The following is a 19,432-nucleotide window of genomic DNA, read 5'->3' as shown; positions in this document are numbered from 1 at the left end:
AGCATTTAATTCACTGGCTTTTGGAATGCATCCAGGATAGTCTCCTGGTTTCACAGGGAGGACAAAGGAGCTAGACCGACTCGGGTGTTTGAGGGATGACCATCGGCAAGTTCTTTGGTCTCTGTGAGCCTCTTTTATTTCTGTAAAACGGACATCACCTTCCTTACTCCATAGGGTTGTGACTGGGAAAAAATAATTCTGCGAAGCACTTCATTCTAGAGAAAAAAGTTGTCCCACCAAAGGTTCTGGATAAGACACAGTTAATCACAGCCAACCAAGAACTTAAAGATGTTTTTACAGCAGGGTAGAAGGAAACTAATAATTGTTGAGTTCATGATAAATTCCTTTCTGTAGTAGGATTTAAAACAAAAGTATAGTACTGTAAAGTAGGTGGTTTTAATCACACCGTATAGATGAGGGAACTGGAGTTCAGACCAGTCAAGTCGCTTTACTAAGGTTACCCAAACTAAGCAGCAGCGCGGGTGTTGAAAGCTTGTTCTAACTTGTTTTCAAAGACGTAACCATATCCCACTGATTTTAGAAATGTGTGTCCCGTGGAGAAGAAAATAAACTTAAAGTGGAAAATTCCTACAAAGCTCTAGATTTAAGGTCTAGAAGAATAGTCATCTTAAGTGAGGATCATTAAATGTTTATATATGATACTGATATTTATATCCTATACCGTCTATAACTTCAAATGATTTCTAATAGGAACGTGCAGTGGTAATTAAGAGTTCTAATTTTTATTACCTTAACTTATTTTATTTTATTTTATTTTTTTTTTTTAAAGATTTTATTTATTCGACAGAGATAGAGACAGCCAGCGAGAGAGGGAACACAAGCAGGGGGAGTGGGAGAGGAAGAAGCAGGCTCCCAGCAGAGGAGCCTGATGTGGGGCTCGATCCCATAACCCCGGGATCACGCCCTGAGCCGAAGGCAGGCGCTTAACCGCTGTGCCACCCAGGCGCCCCTACCTTAACTTATTTTAAAGCATGAAATGTAGTCATTCTCTTCTAAGGAACTTGTTAAGAAGACACAATTGAAAGTTTTACAAAGAATACATCCTAAGGGAATGACTTGAGTTAGCATTTTGAAAATAGTACAAGACTATAGATGATTCAGGATTTAAAAATGGAGAGAAGAGAAATGGGTTTTCCAGAAAGGGTAGTTATTTTGATTCAAGGAAAGTAAAGTATATAAATATTTTCATGTTTCTAGTGTTTCTTTTTTGTTTTAAGATTTTACTTTATTTATGTAAGAGAGAGAGAGGGAGGGGAGAGAGAACATGAGCAGGGGTAGCAGCAGAGGGAGAGAGATAGAGAGAATCTCAAGCAGACTCCCCCCGAGTGTGGAGCCCGATGCAGGGCTCGATCCCACAGCCCTGAGACCATGACCTGAGCTGAAATCAAGAGTTGGTGGCTCAACCAACCGAGCCACCCAGGTGCCCCCATGTTTCTAGTGTGTCTTAAATGCCAACATAGTAGATGACTAGTTATTGAANCCTCTCCTCTCCTCCTCTCCTCTCCTCTCCTCTTCTCTTCTCTTCTCTTTTTAATGGATAGTTACCTTAATACTGTAACTTCCTGAGGGCAGGGTACGTGTCTGAATCACCTTTGAAGCCCCAGTGTCAGACGCAGCACTGATTTAGGCTTTGCCGGTGAGGGGCAGGAAGAGGCACCTCCTTAAAATGGTGTCGCTCTCTGGAGGAAACGTTCTATTTCCTCTCTTCCAAACATCATTAATGTTAATCTCCAGGAGAAAAAATTTAAAGAGGAGCATTTACCTTGAGGAAAGTTCTGAGAAATAACAGTATTCTGGGAAAAATACTGAACATTCTAAAACAGTGCTGTCCAATAGAAGTCTGTACGATGATGGAAATACCCTATATGCATATGCTGTCCAACAGTAATCGCCAGACACGTGCTTTTGGAGTACTGGAAATGTGACTAGTGCAGCCGAGGAGGGTAATTTGTAATTCCTTTTCCGTAATTTCAGATAGCCACACACGGCCACTTGCTACCTCATCAGACACTGTAGTTCCAGCAAAAACACTGAGTATTCTAGTCTGTTCTCCTTCATTCTTGAGTATAGATTTTAGTACGTCCTAACAATCACAAGTGGAATTTTTTTTTTAATTCTTAAGGTTTATTTATGGAACGGACTGCCATGATTTCATGCTGACTTGCGTTCATTTGTTTTTAATAAACCAGTTTTAAAATAGGAATTAGTCCTATTTTTGCTTAGTCAAATGATGCCCTCGGTGTTACCATACTCAGGGCTTCTGTTAGATGTTTTAAAGAAATAATGATATAGCCCTTGGTCCCAGATTCTGTTGTTATCTTAGAAGTAGTAGAAAGAGTTTCCTTACTACAATTTTACTTATTTTTTTAAAAGATTTTATTTATTTATTAGAGAGAGAGAGAGCATGAGTGGTGGGGAGGGGCAGAGGGAGAGGGAGTGGCAGACTTCCCGCCAAGCAGGGAGCTCGATCCCAGGACCCCAGGATCATGACCTGAGCCAAATGCAGACGCTTAACTGACCGAACCACCCATGTGCCCCATAAATGTCTCCTTTTTAACCCTCTTCCATAAATGAATTCTGCTTTCTAACTAGTCTGTATGCTACTTTTATAACCAGTCCTATTGTACCTTATTCTCTGAAAATTTCAAAACCCAAATATTTAAAAATCATCTTAGCCAATATTTTGATAACAGATTTTGACTAAACAACACATTCATAAAGATTAGATTATGGTTCTGTAGTATTTCAGAACTGGCAAAGCCTTTCCAAATGCACAATTTCGTAATTAGAATTTAGGAGTTAGAGTAATTTCATAGTCAGAGTAACTTCAGGGTAAAAGAGGTTCAAGGAGGAGAATAATTTTCCCAGTGTAATTTGTGGTTAGGATCAGGATCTGTGGACATCGCATAGACTGGAATTCCCATCCTGACCCCACCACTTACTAGCTGTCCAACCCTAACCAAGCACTTAATCTCTCTAAACTTCAGTTTCAATCTGTAAAGTGAGGGTACCTCGCAGAGAACTAAAGGGGAACTGACAAGCTAATGTATGTAAAGTTATTCACCCAAGGTCTGATACATGAGAACCACTCAACCGGTGTTAGGATCCATCACCACTGCCAAGTACAGTTGTGCAGGAGAGCAGGTCGGGGCTAAAATCTTGATTCTCCCACTTGCCAAGCCCTCTGATCTGACACTGGCTGCAGGACAAAGGGGCACTCTTACCCGGTGTTCCCGAGTGATTTACCGGCAGGGCGGTATCTGCCCCCGTGGCACCCTCTTCCAGATCATACAAGGCTAGTCGAAGCCCTGGTCCTGATTGATACCTCCCCATCACCGCCACCCAGTCAGGAAATAGTAAAAAAATCTAGATCTAGACTTTTAAAATCCAGACTTCTGACTCCAAATTTAGCTGTTTTTCTATAATACTCCTTCACCTTTCTATGTTCTCAGATGAAGGATGCCTATGAAAGTGTTTTGCGTAGAATAAAAATGTTACGTAAATGTTAGCTGCTATTTAAAATTTCCATGACTCATCAAGGTACCATCTTAATTCTTCTGTGACTCACAAGGATATGATATGTATTCAGGAAAAAAACCGTCATTGCAAAATACAGTGGAATTAAGATTTATTTCTGCCACTAGTGAGCCCAGGGACAGAAGCATGTGGATGGTTCGCTAATGAAGCAGGTGTGTTAGCAAAGCTCTATTGAAGTGAGAGGCTAGGATGACACAGGACAGGTGGTCTGGGTGTGAAGAACCTACTGTTACCTCTGGGATATCACGTGGCAGAGCAACTTTTCTCTTTGGCAGCGGACACAGGTCTTGTTCGAGCACTTGTCAAGTCGGCTGAGAAAAAGGTACTGCAAAACCCAAAATACTCATTCTCTGCTCCCCCCAAAAACATCAGTTTTAAAGTGCACCAAGCTGAATCCACTTCATAAGGTTGTTTAAAACCTTTTGTTAATTAAACTCACGGAGTTCCATTAAACATGCTTAAAATTGTGCCTGCAAAGTCAGACCCCAAGGGGTGTTTTGTAGTTTGCGGTTTTGCTGGAACTGGGAGTATTTACTAGCAGAAGAATCCTTCCTTCTTGGAGGTCTTAGAATTGAAGAGCTTGAGAAATGCTTCCATCCTGCACCGTCGCTACGGTCACCACTGGCTGCCTGTGTCTGTAGAGCACATGGAACTCGTGCAGAGCTATGCTGTGGATGGAAAATACAGATACACAAAGTACCCCCAACAAATCTAGATCTCATTAATAACATTTACAATGGTTACATGTTGAAGTGGTAATATTTTGGATATACTGGGCTAAATAAAAGATAGGGGTTAAAATTAATTTCATCTGTTCCTTTTTATTTTTCCAGTGTGGCTATGAGGACATTTAAAAATTACAAATATGGCTTGCACTCTATTTCTTTTAGACAGTGCTTCTCTGGACAGTGTGTAGACTCATGTAGCCACATTTATTAGGTTTTAAAATCAAAATCTTTGCTACCTAAGCATCACAAGATTGCTTTGAGGATATAGGGATTATGCTATTATTTTAAAATCCCAGCCACTATATTGGAACAAAGTGTGGCTGAAGATCCCCAAACAGTGCTACAATGCCAGGAAAATGTTTCCTCGCTGTTGTCATTGCTTCACTTTCCCATGAGACCAAGTGAAAGTTTAAAATAATCCATTTTAGATGAAATAATTATGCTATTTCTTTTTGTAAATTGAAGCAGGAAGGAGATATTGATACCTGTAATGTTACATAACAGGAAACAAATTTTCCATAATTTATTATCTAACTGTATCAACAGTAACTGCAGAAACAGACTTCTCAGTTAAAAATTGCTCCTTTGGTTCATTTCAGTTGAACTTGTTTTTAATTTATCAGCCATGAGACAAAGAGTAACCTTACAGCCTCAAGTTAGATTGTAGAAACAGCGGAGCCCTGAGAAGTGAAATGGGTAGCTTTATGTTGCACACAGCGCCATCTGTGGGCCAAATCTGTTAACAAATTTGAAAAATTCTGGAGGAAAAGTAAAAACCGAACTTAACCAAATCAAGATTATGTTAGGGTGGGGGGGGGAGTGCATACCAAATACTGTCAGTTAAACCATCACAAAAAACTGACTGACTTTTGATCCGTGACCATAAAACTAATTTTAAATCCGTTGCATGACACCTACCACGTTGCAAAAGGAAAGGAGACTATACAAGAATGGTTCCCAACACCAACTAGCTGGGAACTGAGAACGGGACCAAAGCAAATGAACGTTAATAGTGCCGGTTTTATATATGCCTGTGTATGTGAATTTGCCAGCATTTACATGTCTTTATGAAGCATTAGTGGGTCAAAACAATGATGTCAGACACCCTGACCCACATGTCAGACAGAATGGGGCTCTTAGCCCTCTGAGGACAGGGAGGCAAGTCTGAGAGATTGGATGTGAGCCTTTATCGCCTATAGTGAAGATGTGAATAGAGGCCAGTATGCCAGACACAGCGAGTCTAGGCCCCTCGGAGTTCAGTGTGCTTCGTATCTGTTGGGCATGCTGTGTTACTGATTTATGGTGTTCAGCTTTAAAACATTATATAGGATCCTGATTTTGAACAAGGGATTATATTACTTGTCTTTTGCCTGGATGTAGTAGTAATGGTTTAAACAAAGGGTTGAAGAAAGTGACATAATGGAGCTAATTGCCTGAAAGCCATGCTTTTTATTTACATAACTGGAAAAGTAAGCAAATATGGAACAACATTTTCCTGGGGAAAAAAAACACATAGAGGAGCAGATGCAAGGAATACAAGGTTTCTGCAGTCCTGGAGAAAAACCTTAGAATGATTGTTCTGACATGACCAAACATCCCCTCCCTGACTTCTCTTCCGGAAAGCCTTCCCTAAACCCCAGAGTAAGTTAGATCCACCTGGCAAATATGTCTGCGACACCTGGCCTGTCTTCTTCTGTAACAAGCAGCTTTGAACTTCGCTCTACCTTGATGTACTGTAAAGTCCCTGTGGACAGGGACCAGCTCTGACTTTTTGACAGCCATATGCCCGGTGCATGGAACAGCTCTTGGCGTGTGACTGTCATCTTGCCATGTTGAATGAATGGAAACATGAGTGCTTTGTATCCAGGCATATGTCCCCACTTTTGATGATACATTTCCTTACTAATTCAGTGACCCATACCCAAGAGAGAAAGCAACTTTCTAAATGAAGGGATGCCACAACCAAATGAGGAGAGGAGGTCTGGGTGGCAGGGAAACACAAATGATTATTAGAAATTCGTTTTAAAAATACTTTTAAGAAATACGTTTGTCAGAAACTATATGGATTGCTAAAACTGGAGGGGAAAACAAATAGATATATTATTGTTTCTAGACATTATTCATCATTAGCACTCAGTGCATTGCACAAATCTGAATAACAAAGACGATCCTTACCTTCATAGTTAAAGATGTAAAATAATGCTGATCCAGACAGACAGAAAGCAGTTGCCAGAACTGAATAAGGATATGAGTTAAATTACTAAAATTGTAGGGGCACCTGGGTGGCTCCGTCAGTTGAGCGACCAACTCTTGGTTTCGGCTCAGGTCATGCATGATCTCAGGGTCCTGGGATTGAGCCCCACATGGGGCTCTGCACTCAGCTCAGAGTCTGCTTGGGATTCTCTCTTGCCCTCTGCCCTTCTCCCTGCTCTCTCTCTCTCTCTCTCAAATAAATAAAATCTGTTTTAAAAATTACTAAAATTGTTGATGTGCATGGAATCCTCTCTGTACTCTTTGCAACTTTCCATGAATCTATAATTATTTCAAAATTAAAGTTGAGCAAAATTGAAAAGTTTTCTATCATGTTTATAGTGAAGAGGAAGGGTCAGTTGTATCACTTGGTTTTGGGGGTTTTTTTTCCTGCAACATCTTGGGCAGGCTTGTTACAAAAGTTGCATTTTCAGATGAAGCTGAACTTGAATTCTAAGGAAATGAATGTCTGCAATTTTCTGAAATATTAGAGTGAATATATGACATGTGCTCTACTGTTCCGCATATTCTAGAGCCAGAGTTGAATGTCTTTTATTTCCTTAACTTCTCCCAATTTATCTATAAATTCTTATATTTAATTTTCTGTAATTAGTGAAACTTTTGAAAAATGGAATGAAATTAAAATGATAGTGATTAAGATTTATACACCGTAGAAATACAGAGATAATGTAATGTGGGGCTTTTTTGTGGTTTTTGTTTAGTTTGGTTTTGTTTTAATCCAACCTAGATCTGCCATAGAGTGGTTTTCTGGTTCTCCTCTACTCCAAAGCTGTGTGACCTTGGAAAGAATATGTAACCTAAATTATTACATGAACAGAACTGTGCTGGTGGTTTTCTATCATTTATTCACCCCAGAGGAAACTTTTCTTGTCCTGATCTTAGAGACAAGGAGCATTAAGGTTCAGAGGTCAGGAACTTGTCCAAAGTCCAAGCTCACGGGTTGACGGTTGGATTTCAACGCAAGGCACCTGTCTCCACTGACTTCCCACAGATCCATGCTGACTAGCTTGCCGTTTTGGATTCCAACATTCTAGGCCGCCATTTTCCCCCACCCCTCATATCAGATACTCCTCTTTAGAGAAGCAAGCTGCACAGAATATCCACCTGACTAGAAATTACGCTGTGGATATAGAAACCATCTTCTGCGAAAACTTGAGGTTGTCTTCCTTCAATAGACTATTCACACTCAAACCTGACCTTCGCACTCACAAACAGCCTTCAGAACACAAATTTGGTCTGGGAAAAAGAACCATGGTCCCATTTGAGCAAGTTATTGAGACATTTAATCATCTGCAGGTAAGAGTGAGGCAAAACTAATCAAGGATGATCATTTGAAAGCTTTGAGAGTAACTCATTTAGTGGGGATGCGATTTCAGTCCTGTTACTTATGCTTCATTGTATTATGATCTCCATAACCATTTATATTTGCAAAGCATTTTTTGATTTTTAGTGCTGTGTTGCAAAATCTCAGTTACAGAGAGAGCTGTCCCACTTTTTGCAAATAAACCAAATGAGTTACAAGGTGCTTAAGGAATTTATCATTAATCAGCGAGGTAAGAAAGCTGTAGAACATTAGCTTCCATTTCTTGCACAGCAGAAAACGCCACTATAATCAGGGCTTTCTGCTCACAGAGTGGGCCGGTAAGAAGCCGTGTCACCTTGCGGACCAGGGTATCTGTGTATCTCTCCATTACTCATCCACTTACAGCCACTGCCCTGTGCCAGCTAGGCTGCAAAGACACTGTTAAATAGTGGGTGAAACTCCTGTCTGTGTGACTTCATCCCTTCTCCCCCACCCTCTTCCTAGACCTAACTTCTAAGCTCTAAAGCAGACAGGTCACTCTGGCAAGTCACTTTCTCTCTTTGAACTTTAGACACCCTCTTTACCAAATGCTATGTGGGCCAAATAGTAACTCACCTGCCACAAAGTAGACATTCAGTAAGTGTAAATTTTAACATTCCGCCTGACCAAAACTACCTGTTTCAGAACACACCTCTTTCTTTTCCCTTTAATCTTATTTTTTTGTGAAAACTTTATTAGTAACAGATTAAACAGACAGGGGGATTCAGGGTCCTATCATAGTCTATGGCATTATCAATCACCCCGAAAGGTAAGAAGATCTCTATTTTTAAGTCATTTTCAATTTAATTCTATAGATACAGAGTGGTTTAGTAAATATTTTTAAAAAGCAAAGCCCTTTAAAACTAATGGACATTAGTGCCCCACAAGCTCCTCTTCTCACACTGAACCATCCTTGAGATGTTTTTCAAAGGATCCTATTGTCATGTTTTTAATAATTTGGGATCTGAGTTTTTAAGGACAGATACCGGGTGAGAGTCTGGCAAGACTTTGCTTCCCACACATATCAAGTCATAAAGTCGCCTGAATTGAATGTGAAATGTAGCTTTTCAGGTGCTACCCCTGGCCTGCCAAGTCAGAATCTCCACAAGTGAAGACTGGGAATCTCTGTCTTTAATAGATGCTGCTGGTGTTGCTTATGGTCTAGCCAGTTTGGGGCACACAGAGCTGGGTTCTCTGTGGGCACGAAGAGGAAACGGGCATCATATTTGTAGATTATTTTGTTGGGTTTCTCTATGTGAAGGGTGGGAGCAAAGCAAAGATTCTTGGTAAAGTATTCCTGCTTCTCTGACCTAAGTAATAGACCATTTTAAAATCTGAATACAAATACAGTCCTGGAAAGAATATCGGCGTTGTTCATTTTTACCTGATCAGACTTTTTGCTATTTGCCTGGAAATCTGACTTTTCTGACATACCTTTGTAGTTTGCAACACAGAACTTTCAGAACAGTTTTATATTCTCATAAGTTTTTGACACCCTTTGGGTAAACATCCATGAAGTAAACAGTAATTTCTCTTATAAACACATGGACATAATAAAATTTACTGTGGATTAAAAAGTACAAAGACAAGAGCTGCTTTCCACATACAATTTAAAAAAGAAACTATTGGGGCACCTGGGTGGCTCAGTCGTTAAGCGTCTGCCTTTGGCTCAGGGCGTGATCCTGGAGTCTNATATATATATATATTTTAAAGCAAGATTTAAAGAATTATGTAGGTCTTTGGTATGAAAAGTGTGAGTCTCATTATTTCCCAGGGAGGTCTTTTTTCAGTGGATCCTAGCTGAGTACCTACAATGTGCCGGCCTCAATATCAGACATCATTGAAGTTAGTGTAATTTAACTGTGGTTACTTCCCATTTTATGAAAAGAAAATCTGATTTTAATACACATTAATAGTTTATCAAAATTATAAATAGAATCAAAAGCCTTGTGATAAGGTGCTCACGATGGGGAATGGGGCCACGAGTCAGGACTTCCCAGTAGCTGAGTGTGGACAGACTTCATCCCTCCTTCAGGCTCCCACTTAGCTGGGTCTTTGGTTACCTGAAACAAACAGTCAGCTAAGATCATTTCATGATTGTGTTTCAGTTTCCTTTTTTTAAAGCAAGAAATAGAGAAAAAATTTGCTTGAGTTGAATCTACACATTAGAATATTAATAATGTGCTATAACATTTATTATGTTTATGTATATCATATTATTAAATACTAGTATTAGTATTATTACTCATGCAATAATACACAAGTGTAAAGTCATTGTAATTTTCCTCTTCTCTTTCCCCCTCCCCTAAGTTTTATGTAAATTATATGAATTTACACATAGACATGTAAAGATGTGATTAGTTGATTGTGATCACATTTTTTGGTGAATTTTCCATTTAATATGGGTTGGAGATTACATATTAAAATGTATACTTCTACCCCATTCTTTTTAATACTGCACAGTGTTCCATGGAATGAATATATCATAATTTATTTGACCTTTGTCCTATATGATAACCAGTAAGATCTTGTGATAGATTTCAGGTTGTAAGAATTCCATAGTAATCTTACTGGCCGGCTTTCACTTCGTGCTCTTGCTTCTCACGTTTACCTACTGTCTCCATCATTTAATGTCTTACTTATACAGCTATCCTGGCGTGTAATAGCCTAGCCTTCCACTGTAGCTCTTAAAGAGATGATGCTTCTTATAAACCAATATTTAAATACTTTTTGTAGGTTTTACATTTGTATTGACTTTTATCCTCAGAAAAAAAATTAAAAATAAGTATACATAGAAACAGAATATAACCTGGTCCATTTCATCATACAGAGGCCTGGGATCTGAGTAATTCAAGAAGGCAACGTGTGTATGATACTGTTTAAAGAGTGGTGCTCGGAGATTCCAATGTCTGAAATTCACACAGTAGTTGTTTCTTTGGGTTGAGGCTTATTTTTACAATACCTATAAGGGGCGCCTGGGTGGCTCAGTCATTAAGTGTCTGCCTTCAGCTCAGGTCATGATCCCAGGATCCTGGGATCCCTGCTCAGCGGGAAGCCTGCTTCTCCTTCTCCCCCCCCCCTGCTTGTGTTCCCTATCTCACTGTGTCTCTCTCTGTCAAATAAAATCCTTAAAAAAAAAAAAAGTACCTATTAATAAAATACCTGTTAAAAGGGGTGCCTGGGTGGCTCAGTTGGTTGAGCGTTGAACTCTTTTTAAATTTTTTTTTTAAGATTTTATTCATTTATGTGACAGAGAGACAGCCAGCGAGAGAGGGAACACAGCAGGGGAGAGGGAGAGGAAGAAGCAGGCTCCCAGCCGAGGAGCCCGATGTGGGACTCGATCCCGGAACCCCGGGATCACGCCCTGAGCTGAAGGCAGTCGCTTTAATGACTGCGCTACCCAGGCGCCCCGAGCGTTGAACTCTTGATTTCAGCTCAGGTTATGATCTTATGGGTTGTGGGATTGAGCCCTGTGTAGAGCCCAACGGCAGGCTCCACACTCAGTGGGGAGTCTGCTTGAGATTCTCTCCCACTCCCTAGGCCCCTCCCCCAGCTCACGTGCTTGCTTTCTCTCTTAATAAATAAATACATCTTTTTAAAAAACCTGTTAAAATACAACATTGAAGATCGATAATTTGCAGATTTTAATGGTGACAGAGAAATTGCTAGAAGCTTTAAAATAGAGTGGGTACAACACAGAGTGTCCCAAAACCACTGGCAAATCCTAAAAGATGTTAGAAGTCAAGTGTGGAGTTAGAACCCTGAGCTTCTCCATTTACCACTCATCTGGTGCAGGGCATGCTAACTTTATATTTGGGGTGGTTTTGATGCTTTATCAAAGGCAATACAGCAGAGTTGTGGCCTGGCTCTTCCCAGTCCATCGCTATACAGTTTCCAGGGATGATAACGGCGGTCCCCCCAACTTCTCACAAATGTACGTGCACAAATGTATGTGCAACACTCACACACCCAAACAGCTAGGAAGTACGTATTGCCCCAAGTCCGCCAAAAGATTCCTTGCTGCCCCTGGTGTGTCCAGACTGATCTTGAGTAAACGTCATACTCACAGGATACATGGCTTATTACACGCAGAGTCAGGAAATCTGTCTTGTGTGGAGGATGTAATTTCACAGCAGAGTCTTCTTAAATTGCTTATGCTGTGTGGGGCCCTGCGCGATTTCTAAAGGAGAGCATAATCCCAAGTTTGAGGCTCAGGTAAAACGTGTCAGCTTCGCTGCTGCTGGTGGGCCGCACGGCTGAAGCAATGATCAGAGCTCTCTCGGTTGCAGCACGAATTATGAACTCTGGGAACTCAGACTTTGTAAAATAAGCCAAACCACGGGAAGGGAAATGTATCTGCTCTGTATGGAAAACTTTGATTTTGTCAATTGCTGAATGGGTGAAAACTTCCCCAGAATATTTTCCTGAGCAAACTCTTTGATTCCTTCCTGTCTTTCTATATTAACCTTTCTTTCTTTTTTAAAATTATTTGCCTTCATTTTCTTTTATTTTTTTTCACTAGAAACTCTAGTCTCAAATATTTATGTCATATCTTGTTTAACTAGGTATTTCCATGCAAGTTATCAAGTTTGATCTTATATGCTTTTATATGCTTTTCTGACCAGTTTTCTGCTTCTGTGAATTGCAAATTTATGGTGTTTTGCCATTTTCTGTTGGCTCAGCTGTCATCTCTGTCAACTCGTAGCCGCCATGGAGATTGAGCCATTTGATCCATTATGTGTCACCTGTGGCTGTTATCTTTCCTAGTCTCCCTTTTATCTTCCAGGCTCACTATTTTTGCCATAGAAAACTTTACATTTTTATAGTCAAAACGACCTTTTAGGCTTCTGGGTTTCCAGCTGTAAATACAAAAATTTCTCCTAACCATGGCTGAAACATATTCTCTTGATTGCTTTATGGTAACATATTAATATTTTTAAAGTAGTTAAGTCTCTTATCCAGCGGGAATTTGTATTTATATATAATAAGATATAGTAATTTAGCTCTGTTCTGCCAAATAGATTTTCAGTTATGTCAACAGAATCTTAAATAAGCCCTCTTTCCCCTACTGATTTGAAGTTTAAATACATGACTTTTATTTAAATATATTCATTTAGATATATAATATATAATACACAGAAATAGATATATGTAGACTTACATATATATCATCTATGTGTATATACGTATATAAATTTATATCTATTTCTTGACCTCTGTTCTTATCCCCCTGACCTATTTGTCTAATCATATATATCTATCTATCTTATATTTTTGTATGTCTCTCCATATACCTTTTATTATGATACTTCTAGATAAGTTTTAAAATCTTCTGAGACAAATCCTCCCTTACAAACCTATTTTTCCAAAATACTCTTGGCTAGTCTCAAATATTTATTCTTTCATATGATTTTAAATCATACGATTCAGTTAAACTGATCAGCATTATACATAAAATCTGGCTCTTAGAAGAAGACCCATCTGGCTGCACTGTAAGGCATGAGTTGGAGCAAGGAGAGGCGAGTGGCAGGGAGATGGTTAGGAGGTGACTCAGGGATCCGGGCAAGGTAGAGAGGGCTCGGACAGAGGCTGGCAAGAGAACGAGCCGTTGCCACAGTGGAATCAGCTGGACTTGGACCTTTCGATGTCAAGTATCCAGGAAAGTGAGTCAAACTATTAGGAGGACTAGACAAACTGTAAGCACTCTACTAGAGTTAGGACAAAGGGGTAGAAGTAAGTTTGGAAGTGGATAGAAGGAAAGATGTGTCCATTTGTGGATAGGTTGAGTTTGATGCATGAGGTTATCGGTGGGTAGACAGAAATTGGTGATGACGATATTAATCGTTTGGCAACTTAAAAATATCTTAAAGAAGTTTTCAAATAGGGGCGCCTGGGTGGCTCAGTCGTTAAGCGTCTGCCTTCAGCTCAGGGCGTGATCCCGGAGTCCTGGGATCGAGCCCCACATCGGGCTCCCTGCCCTGCTGGGAGCCTGGTTCTTCCTCTCCCACTCCCCCTGCTTGTGTTCCCTCACTCTCTGGCTGTCTCTCTCTCTGTCAAACAAATAAATAAAATCTTTAAAAAAGAAAAAAAAGAAGAAGAAGTTTTCAAATAAAGTTCTAGAGTGTTTTAGACATCCTAAAGTCCCTACTCACTTTCTTGTGAGGCCCTGCTTTTTTCTGACGCATTCCTACTTCGGCAGTTTGAAGGCAGATTATTGTAAATAATCACAGAATGAGGTCTGTCTTCTTAAAGAGTAGAGCTTTGTTCACATGAGATAAAATTTCAGTTTTTGAAGCTGTTTGCTCCTCTTCAGTAGAAATATTTTTGTACAAATACTGTATATGAATAGCTTTATAACATCTTTACAAATCTTTATATTAATTTTAAAGTCACTGTCGCTTTCTCTCCGTCATAGAAACTCTGTTGAGACTACTGGATAGAAGTCATTTTATCTATCAGAAGTATGCATTGGTTTATCAGGGTGTTAGGTGAATGGGCTTCTTCTCATGGCTCTTTCGTTCATCTGTCTTTTCAGAACTTGACAGCCCGGAAGAGCTGGGGAAGAAGCGGATCTGCAGGATTATCACAAAGGACTTCCCCCAGTATTTTGCTGTGGTTTCGAGGATTAAGCAGGAAAGCAACCAGATTGGTCCTGAAGGCGGGATTCTGAGCAGCACCACTGTGCCCCTCGTCCAGGCTTCTTTCCCAGAGGGTGCTTTAACCAAAAGAATTCGAGTGGGGCTCCAGGTAATGTGTGCAAAATGTTGTTTCTTCGGCACGTGGAGAGAGTGTGTGAGCACGTTCCCCTCAGAAAACAGTTGCTGTAACTCATCCTAATTATATTGCCAATCAAAGCACTCGGCCATTTTGGGAATCATTAACCTATTTCAAATGAAAAACGTGAAGTATAAAGTGAGCTTGGTGGCTTATTCCATAAGGTACGTATTTTAGGGTTTTTCTTTTCAAAGTATCCCTTGGTTTCTGATGAAAGATTGTTTTGTTAACCGTAGGGTATTGGTATTCGGAGTGACAAGAGCGCCAAACAGCAAATACACCATTAAAGAAACAAACCGCATTTGATTTGGTTTATAAGATGCCATTTCATAAAAATCAGTAATAAGGAAACTTGCAAGCTTTCTGATTTTGATTGAAGTAGGTCATAAATACTGGATTTTATCCAAACCAGTTGGAACTTGTATGGGTTTGGAAAGCTAACTGAAAATCTTGGCAAGAGTCGTCTTTCTTATATTTATTTGTTTCAGTTAGACCTACTGAAAAAAGAAAATAATAAGGAAAGTACTTTAATTTGTGTCAATTAATATAGTCATGAATAGTTTAACCGAGGTTCTTCTTGTGAGGATTTTTAGAGTGAAGTACTCTAAGCGCTGGGAAGGTCTTCAGTAACCACTTGGAGCTAAGGAGACGGCCTTATATTTCAGTGACATGAAGTCCCGTTCAGCTGTCTCCCATACTGAGTATCTTACCAAACAGCAAAGAAGCCAAAAGGAAGACGTTAGGTTTGGTAGTCTTGAACGGAAATCTTAAATGCCCTTTTGTTACTTAACTCCGAAGACCTCGATTTTTACCTGAGCCCAAATCGCCTATGTAATTATTTACTGGATGTCCTGCATGGGTTTAAAATACACTAGCCTCAGTGTTTGCTGCCCTGTACTTTGGGTTAGCCTGAGAGACTTCTCTGCTGTGAGATCTGATTGCCCCTCTGTCACGCAAGCTCATGTCCTCCGTATTCCCTTGGGGAAGTACACCGCCTGGCTCCTGCTACAGTGTGAGGTTGTTTGGGTTCTTTTTTTGTGTCCTCCTGAAATGGTGAGAAAGACGAAGAAAGACTTTTTTTTGGGGGGGGGGGTTGTCTGTTTTTAGTTTTTTTCCTCCTCACTTTAAAAGTCCATTTTCCAATGAGAGGAAAATGTTCACGTCCATCTGAGGTCCTTCCTCTGTCTTTAGGCGCAGCCTGTTCCTGATGAAATTGTGAAAAAGACCCTTGGAAACAAAGCCACGTTTAGCCCAATCGTCACCGTGGAACCAAGAAGAAGGAAGTTCCATAAACCTATCACGATGACCATTCCGGTGCCCCCGCCGTCTGGAGAAGGCGTGGCCAACGGCTACAAGGGGGACACCACCCCCAATCTGCGCTTGCTCTGCAGCATCACAGGTGCGGTTCCCGTGCTGCGGCACCTGGTGCGCACGCGCAGCTTGCCCTGATTCTGGGCGCACGTGCAAAGCCTTTGAAACATCCGGGCCGACTTCAAAATAAAACGTTTTGCTTGTCCATCACCTCATCTGTATTATTCCTGTACTCTCCTTGAAGGTGCTGAGATCATGACTCATTTCAAGTTCAGTGATGTCATTTTCCCTACTGTTAAGTGTGGTGTTAGTATTAGTGCTCTTTGAAGGTTATTGAAATAGTACTGAATCTACTAGAGCATGTAGGTCATTGCTCGGGGACCTAGTCAGAGGTGGTGGACCTAGTAACACCCTTTAGACTACAGGAAATTGGACCGACTTTGGAGAAAACAGGGCTCCCGCAGAGCAGCAGGTGTAAGGCAGAGCAGAGGACGTGATTCTTCTCACCACACAGTGCCCGAGTAGAATCCAGTAGACTAGATTTGCAGGGTCAGGAGGACACGTGTTGCGATAAGCACCTGGAATCCAGAGCTCAATTCGTTTGATCAACCTAATACGATTTTTAACAGAAAGTCCTAAATTAAGATAGGTAGTTTTTTGTTTTTATGAGTAGTTCTAATGGCTGATTCGTCTTTTTACCCTGGAAAATGAAATGATTTAGGCAGTACTTTTAAAAGCTGCTGCTGTGTAACTTTCTTGATAGTTCTTGTCTTTTTCAAAAAGTAAAAAAATAAGAATTATATTATGTCTTTGAACAATAAATCTTTGCACTTATAAATTGCACTTACAAAATGTACTTTAGAGCCTGTGGTTGCCCCACATTTAAGCCATTCGTTAGTAGCCAGACAAACCAAAAAGTAATTTTTTTAAAAATATCATATCTTACAAGGAGATCGGTATAAGGCAGTAAAAGCACAGAAGGAGAATAGAGAGGAAAACCACCCTTAGTGTCTGCTGTGAATTGAATGTGCTGAAGTTTTGCGAGTTCCTGGCTGTGCCAGAGGAAGCGGATGATGGTGAAGATTTTACAAGGAGCATCTCCCATGGTAAAGTCAACATATCTGCTCTTGTTCTCCCAGGGGGCACCTCGCCGGCTCAGTGGGAGGACATCACAGGAACTACTCCCCTGACATTCATAAAGGATTGTGTCTCTTTTACAACCAATGTGTCAGCCAGGTATGGAAATAAAGGAATCCAAAAAGCACTAAAGAATTACTTTTATTACCTTTTGGAAAGTGAAAGTTTTTGTGCTCAATACTAGTACGATTATTTCTTAAAATTTTGGTGGCAAAATTGGGCCTAACTCAGAAATTTAAAATTGACTGGCATAAGTCATCTTACCCAGTTCTCTCACAAGGAGCTATATGGTGCTAGACTTGCTTCTTTTAGTTCTTAGCAATTTGTAGAAACCTATTTCTGTTGATTGTTACGGAAATCTGGCCCCATTTACTAAGGGAGGACAGCAACTTGTTTTTCATTGTTATGCTTCTAAAGAAAAAAGACTGATAGAATTTCCATTTCTCTCCCATTTTCTTCCATAAAATTCTTGCTCAGTCCAATATAAAGTAAGAGATTAAACTCTTAACCAGGAGTAGAAAGGACAGCTAATCATGACTAAATATAGGAGGGTTGGGGAACAGAATCTTATGGAAAGGAGAAGCAAGAAAAAAAAAAAATCCTTAGCCTTTCCTCAGCAAAATCACAGCAAATAGTAAATGTAGGCCTCTGTAAACAGAGTAAACATCTTCGCTGTTTCTGTTCTATTTTTTTAATAATTTTTTTTAAGATTTGGGTTTTAAATCACCTCATTTTCATACTTCTGTTTTGGTTTTGTTTATCTCAGATTTTGGCTTGCAGACTGCCATCAAGTTTTAGAAACCGTGGGGTTAGCCACACAACTGTACAGAGAATTAATATGTGTTCCATATATGGCCAAGTTCGTTGTTTTCGCCAAAATGAATGATCCCATAGAATCCTCCCTGCGCTGTTTCTGCATGACCGATGACAAAGTGGACAAAACTTTAGAGCAGCAAGAGAATTTTGAGGAAGTCGCAAGAAGCAAAGATATTGAGGTACCTCGTTCACAACCAGTCCGTTCCATTACATTCCCCAGATACGGGGTTTTGTGCTGAGGTCATAATGGCATTCACTGGAAATACCAAGTACATTCCTGATTTCAGGTTTTGATTTAAAAATCTGTTATAGACTTATTCTCAAATTATTTTATGTGTCTTTGAGGTTATCTTGGTTACAATGCAGGACTAACGAATCTACACCATGGTCTTCACTTCTCGGTGGTGACTTGAGTTGTCTTATTTTTATGGTCACTGTCTTTAACACATTACTATGATTTTACTTTTTCAAACCCAGTGAAAGTATCTGAGTAAAACAACAACAACAACAACAACAAAAACCCTTTCAAACATGTCTGAATTGCTAGAATAGAACTGAATGTATAATTCTGTCCTGTACATGTGCCTGATTTTGGTTTCCAATCACAGTAGTTGCACTGTGAGCCAACAGAGTTATTTTTGTGGAAAATAACACCATAGAAGTAATTTCCTAATAAGGAGACAAATGTGACATAGAAATATGTCAGTCTTTTAATATTGTATGACTTAAAATCTCAAAATTCTTTCAACTTAAGTTAACATTAAATTATGTATTTCTTTTACTCTAAAAGGTTCTGGAAGGAAAACCTATTTATGTTGATTGCTATGGGAATCTGGCCCCACTTACCAAAGGAGGACAGCAACTTGTTTTTAACTTTTATGCTTTCAAGGAAAATAGACTGCCATTTTCCATCAAGGTAATTCATCAACAGAGACTCTGAATTTTAAAAAAGAAAAAAAAAGGCTCTTAGAGAATAAAAATAAAGAGTCTAGAGATTTATTCAGTTTGAGATATCCCACCAAACTTGAATGCAGAGGAACAAGGTCAGATTTTGTCCTGGTTCTCCCCAAGTGTACTTTTGAGCCAGGAAAGCTTTATAATTAGTTAAAAAAAAAAAAACAAAAAAACTTTACCTTTTAAACATCTAAATGATTATTTATGTTCAAGCAGGTGTTTGTAAGACCAAACAATCTAGAATAATAAAATGCATCCTATCTGGTTAATGCTCAGTAATCAAATAATGGATGAAATCCAAACTCAGTATTTAAGTTCCGTCTTCATTTCTGATGGAGCCCAAGGACATTCTGGAGAGACCGTCTTCCTCCTCAGAGAACAGAAGGACATGGGACAGCTGTTTAGTTTGATGATTATTTCCTGTTATTATTGTTGCTAAAACCAAGGCCTTGGGAAAAAGAAATTATTGGACAGGAAGAAAATGCATATAACCCAGACCATATAGCAGATTGCCAGGGAAACAAGCAGGCATAGCGGTCCT

The 19,432-nt window shown here is 39.7% G+C and overlaps 1 protein-coding gene across 21 annotated transcripts in view; it reads left to right on the top strand.

Annotated features, from left to right (window-relative positions):
* Positions 1-19,432, top strand: part of ANK3 (ankyrin 3) — a 657,955-nt gene that overhangs the window by 588,413 nt on the left and 50,110 nt on the right. For all 21 annotated transcript variants that reach the window (XM_034662548.1, XM_034662550.1, XM_034662547.1 and 18 more), the window contains 5 exons: positions 14,435-14,646; positions 15,865-16,072; positions 17,124-17,220; positions 17,888-18,116; positions 18,728-18,853. In XM_034662548.1, the coding sequence (XP_034518439.1) occupies positions 14,435-14,646; positions 15,865-16,072; positions 17,124-17,220; positions 17,888-18,116; positions 18,728-18,853 (872 nt within the window). The remainder of the gene's footprint in view (positions 1-14,434; positions 14,647-15,864; positions 16,073-17,123; positions 17,221-17,887; positions 18,117-18,727; positions 18,854-19,432) is intronic.

Source organism: Ailuropoda melanoleuca, chromosome 6, assembly GCF_002007445.2.
Source record: "Ailuropoda melanoleuca isolate Jingjing chromosome 6, ASM200744v2, whole genome shotgun sequence".
Taxonomy (NCBI): Eukaryota; Metazoa; Chordata; class Mammalia; order Carnivora; family Ursidae; genus Ailuropoda; species Ailuropoda melanoleuca.
This window is presented reverse-complemented; position numbering and strand designations above follow the sequence as displayed.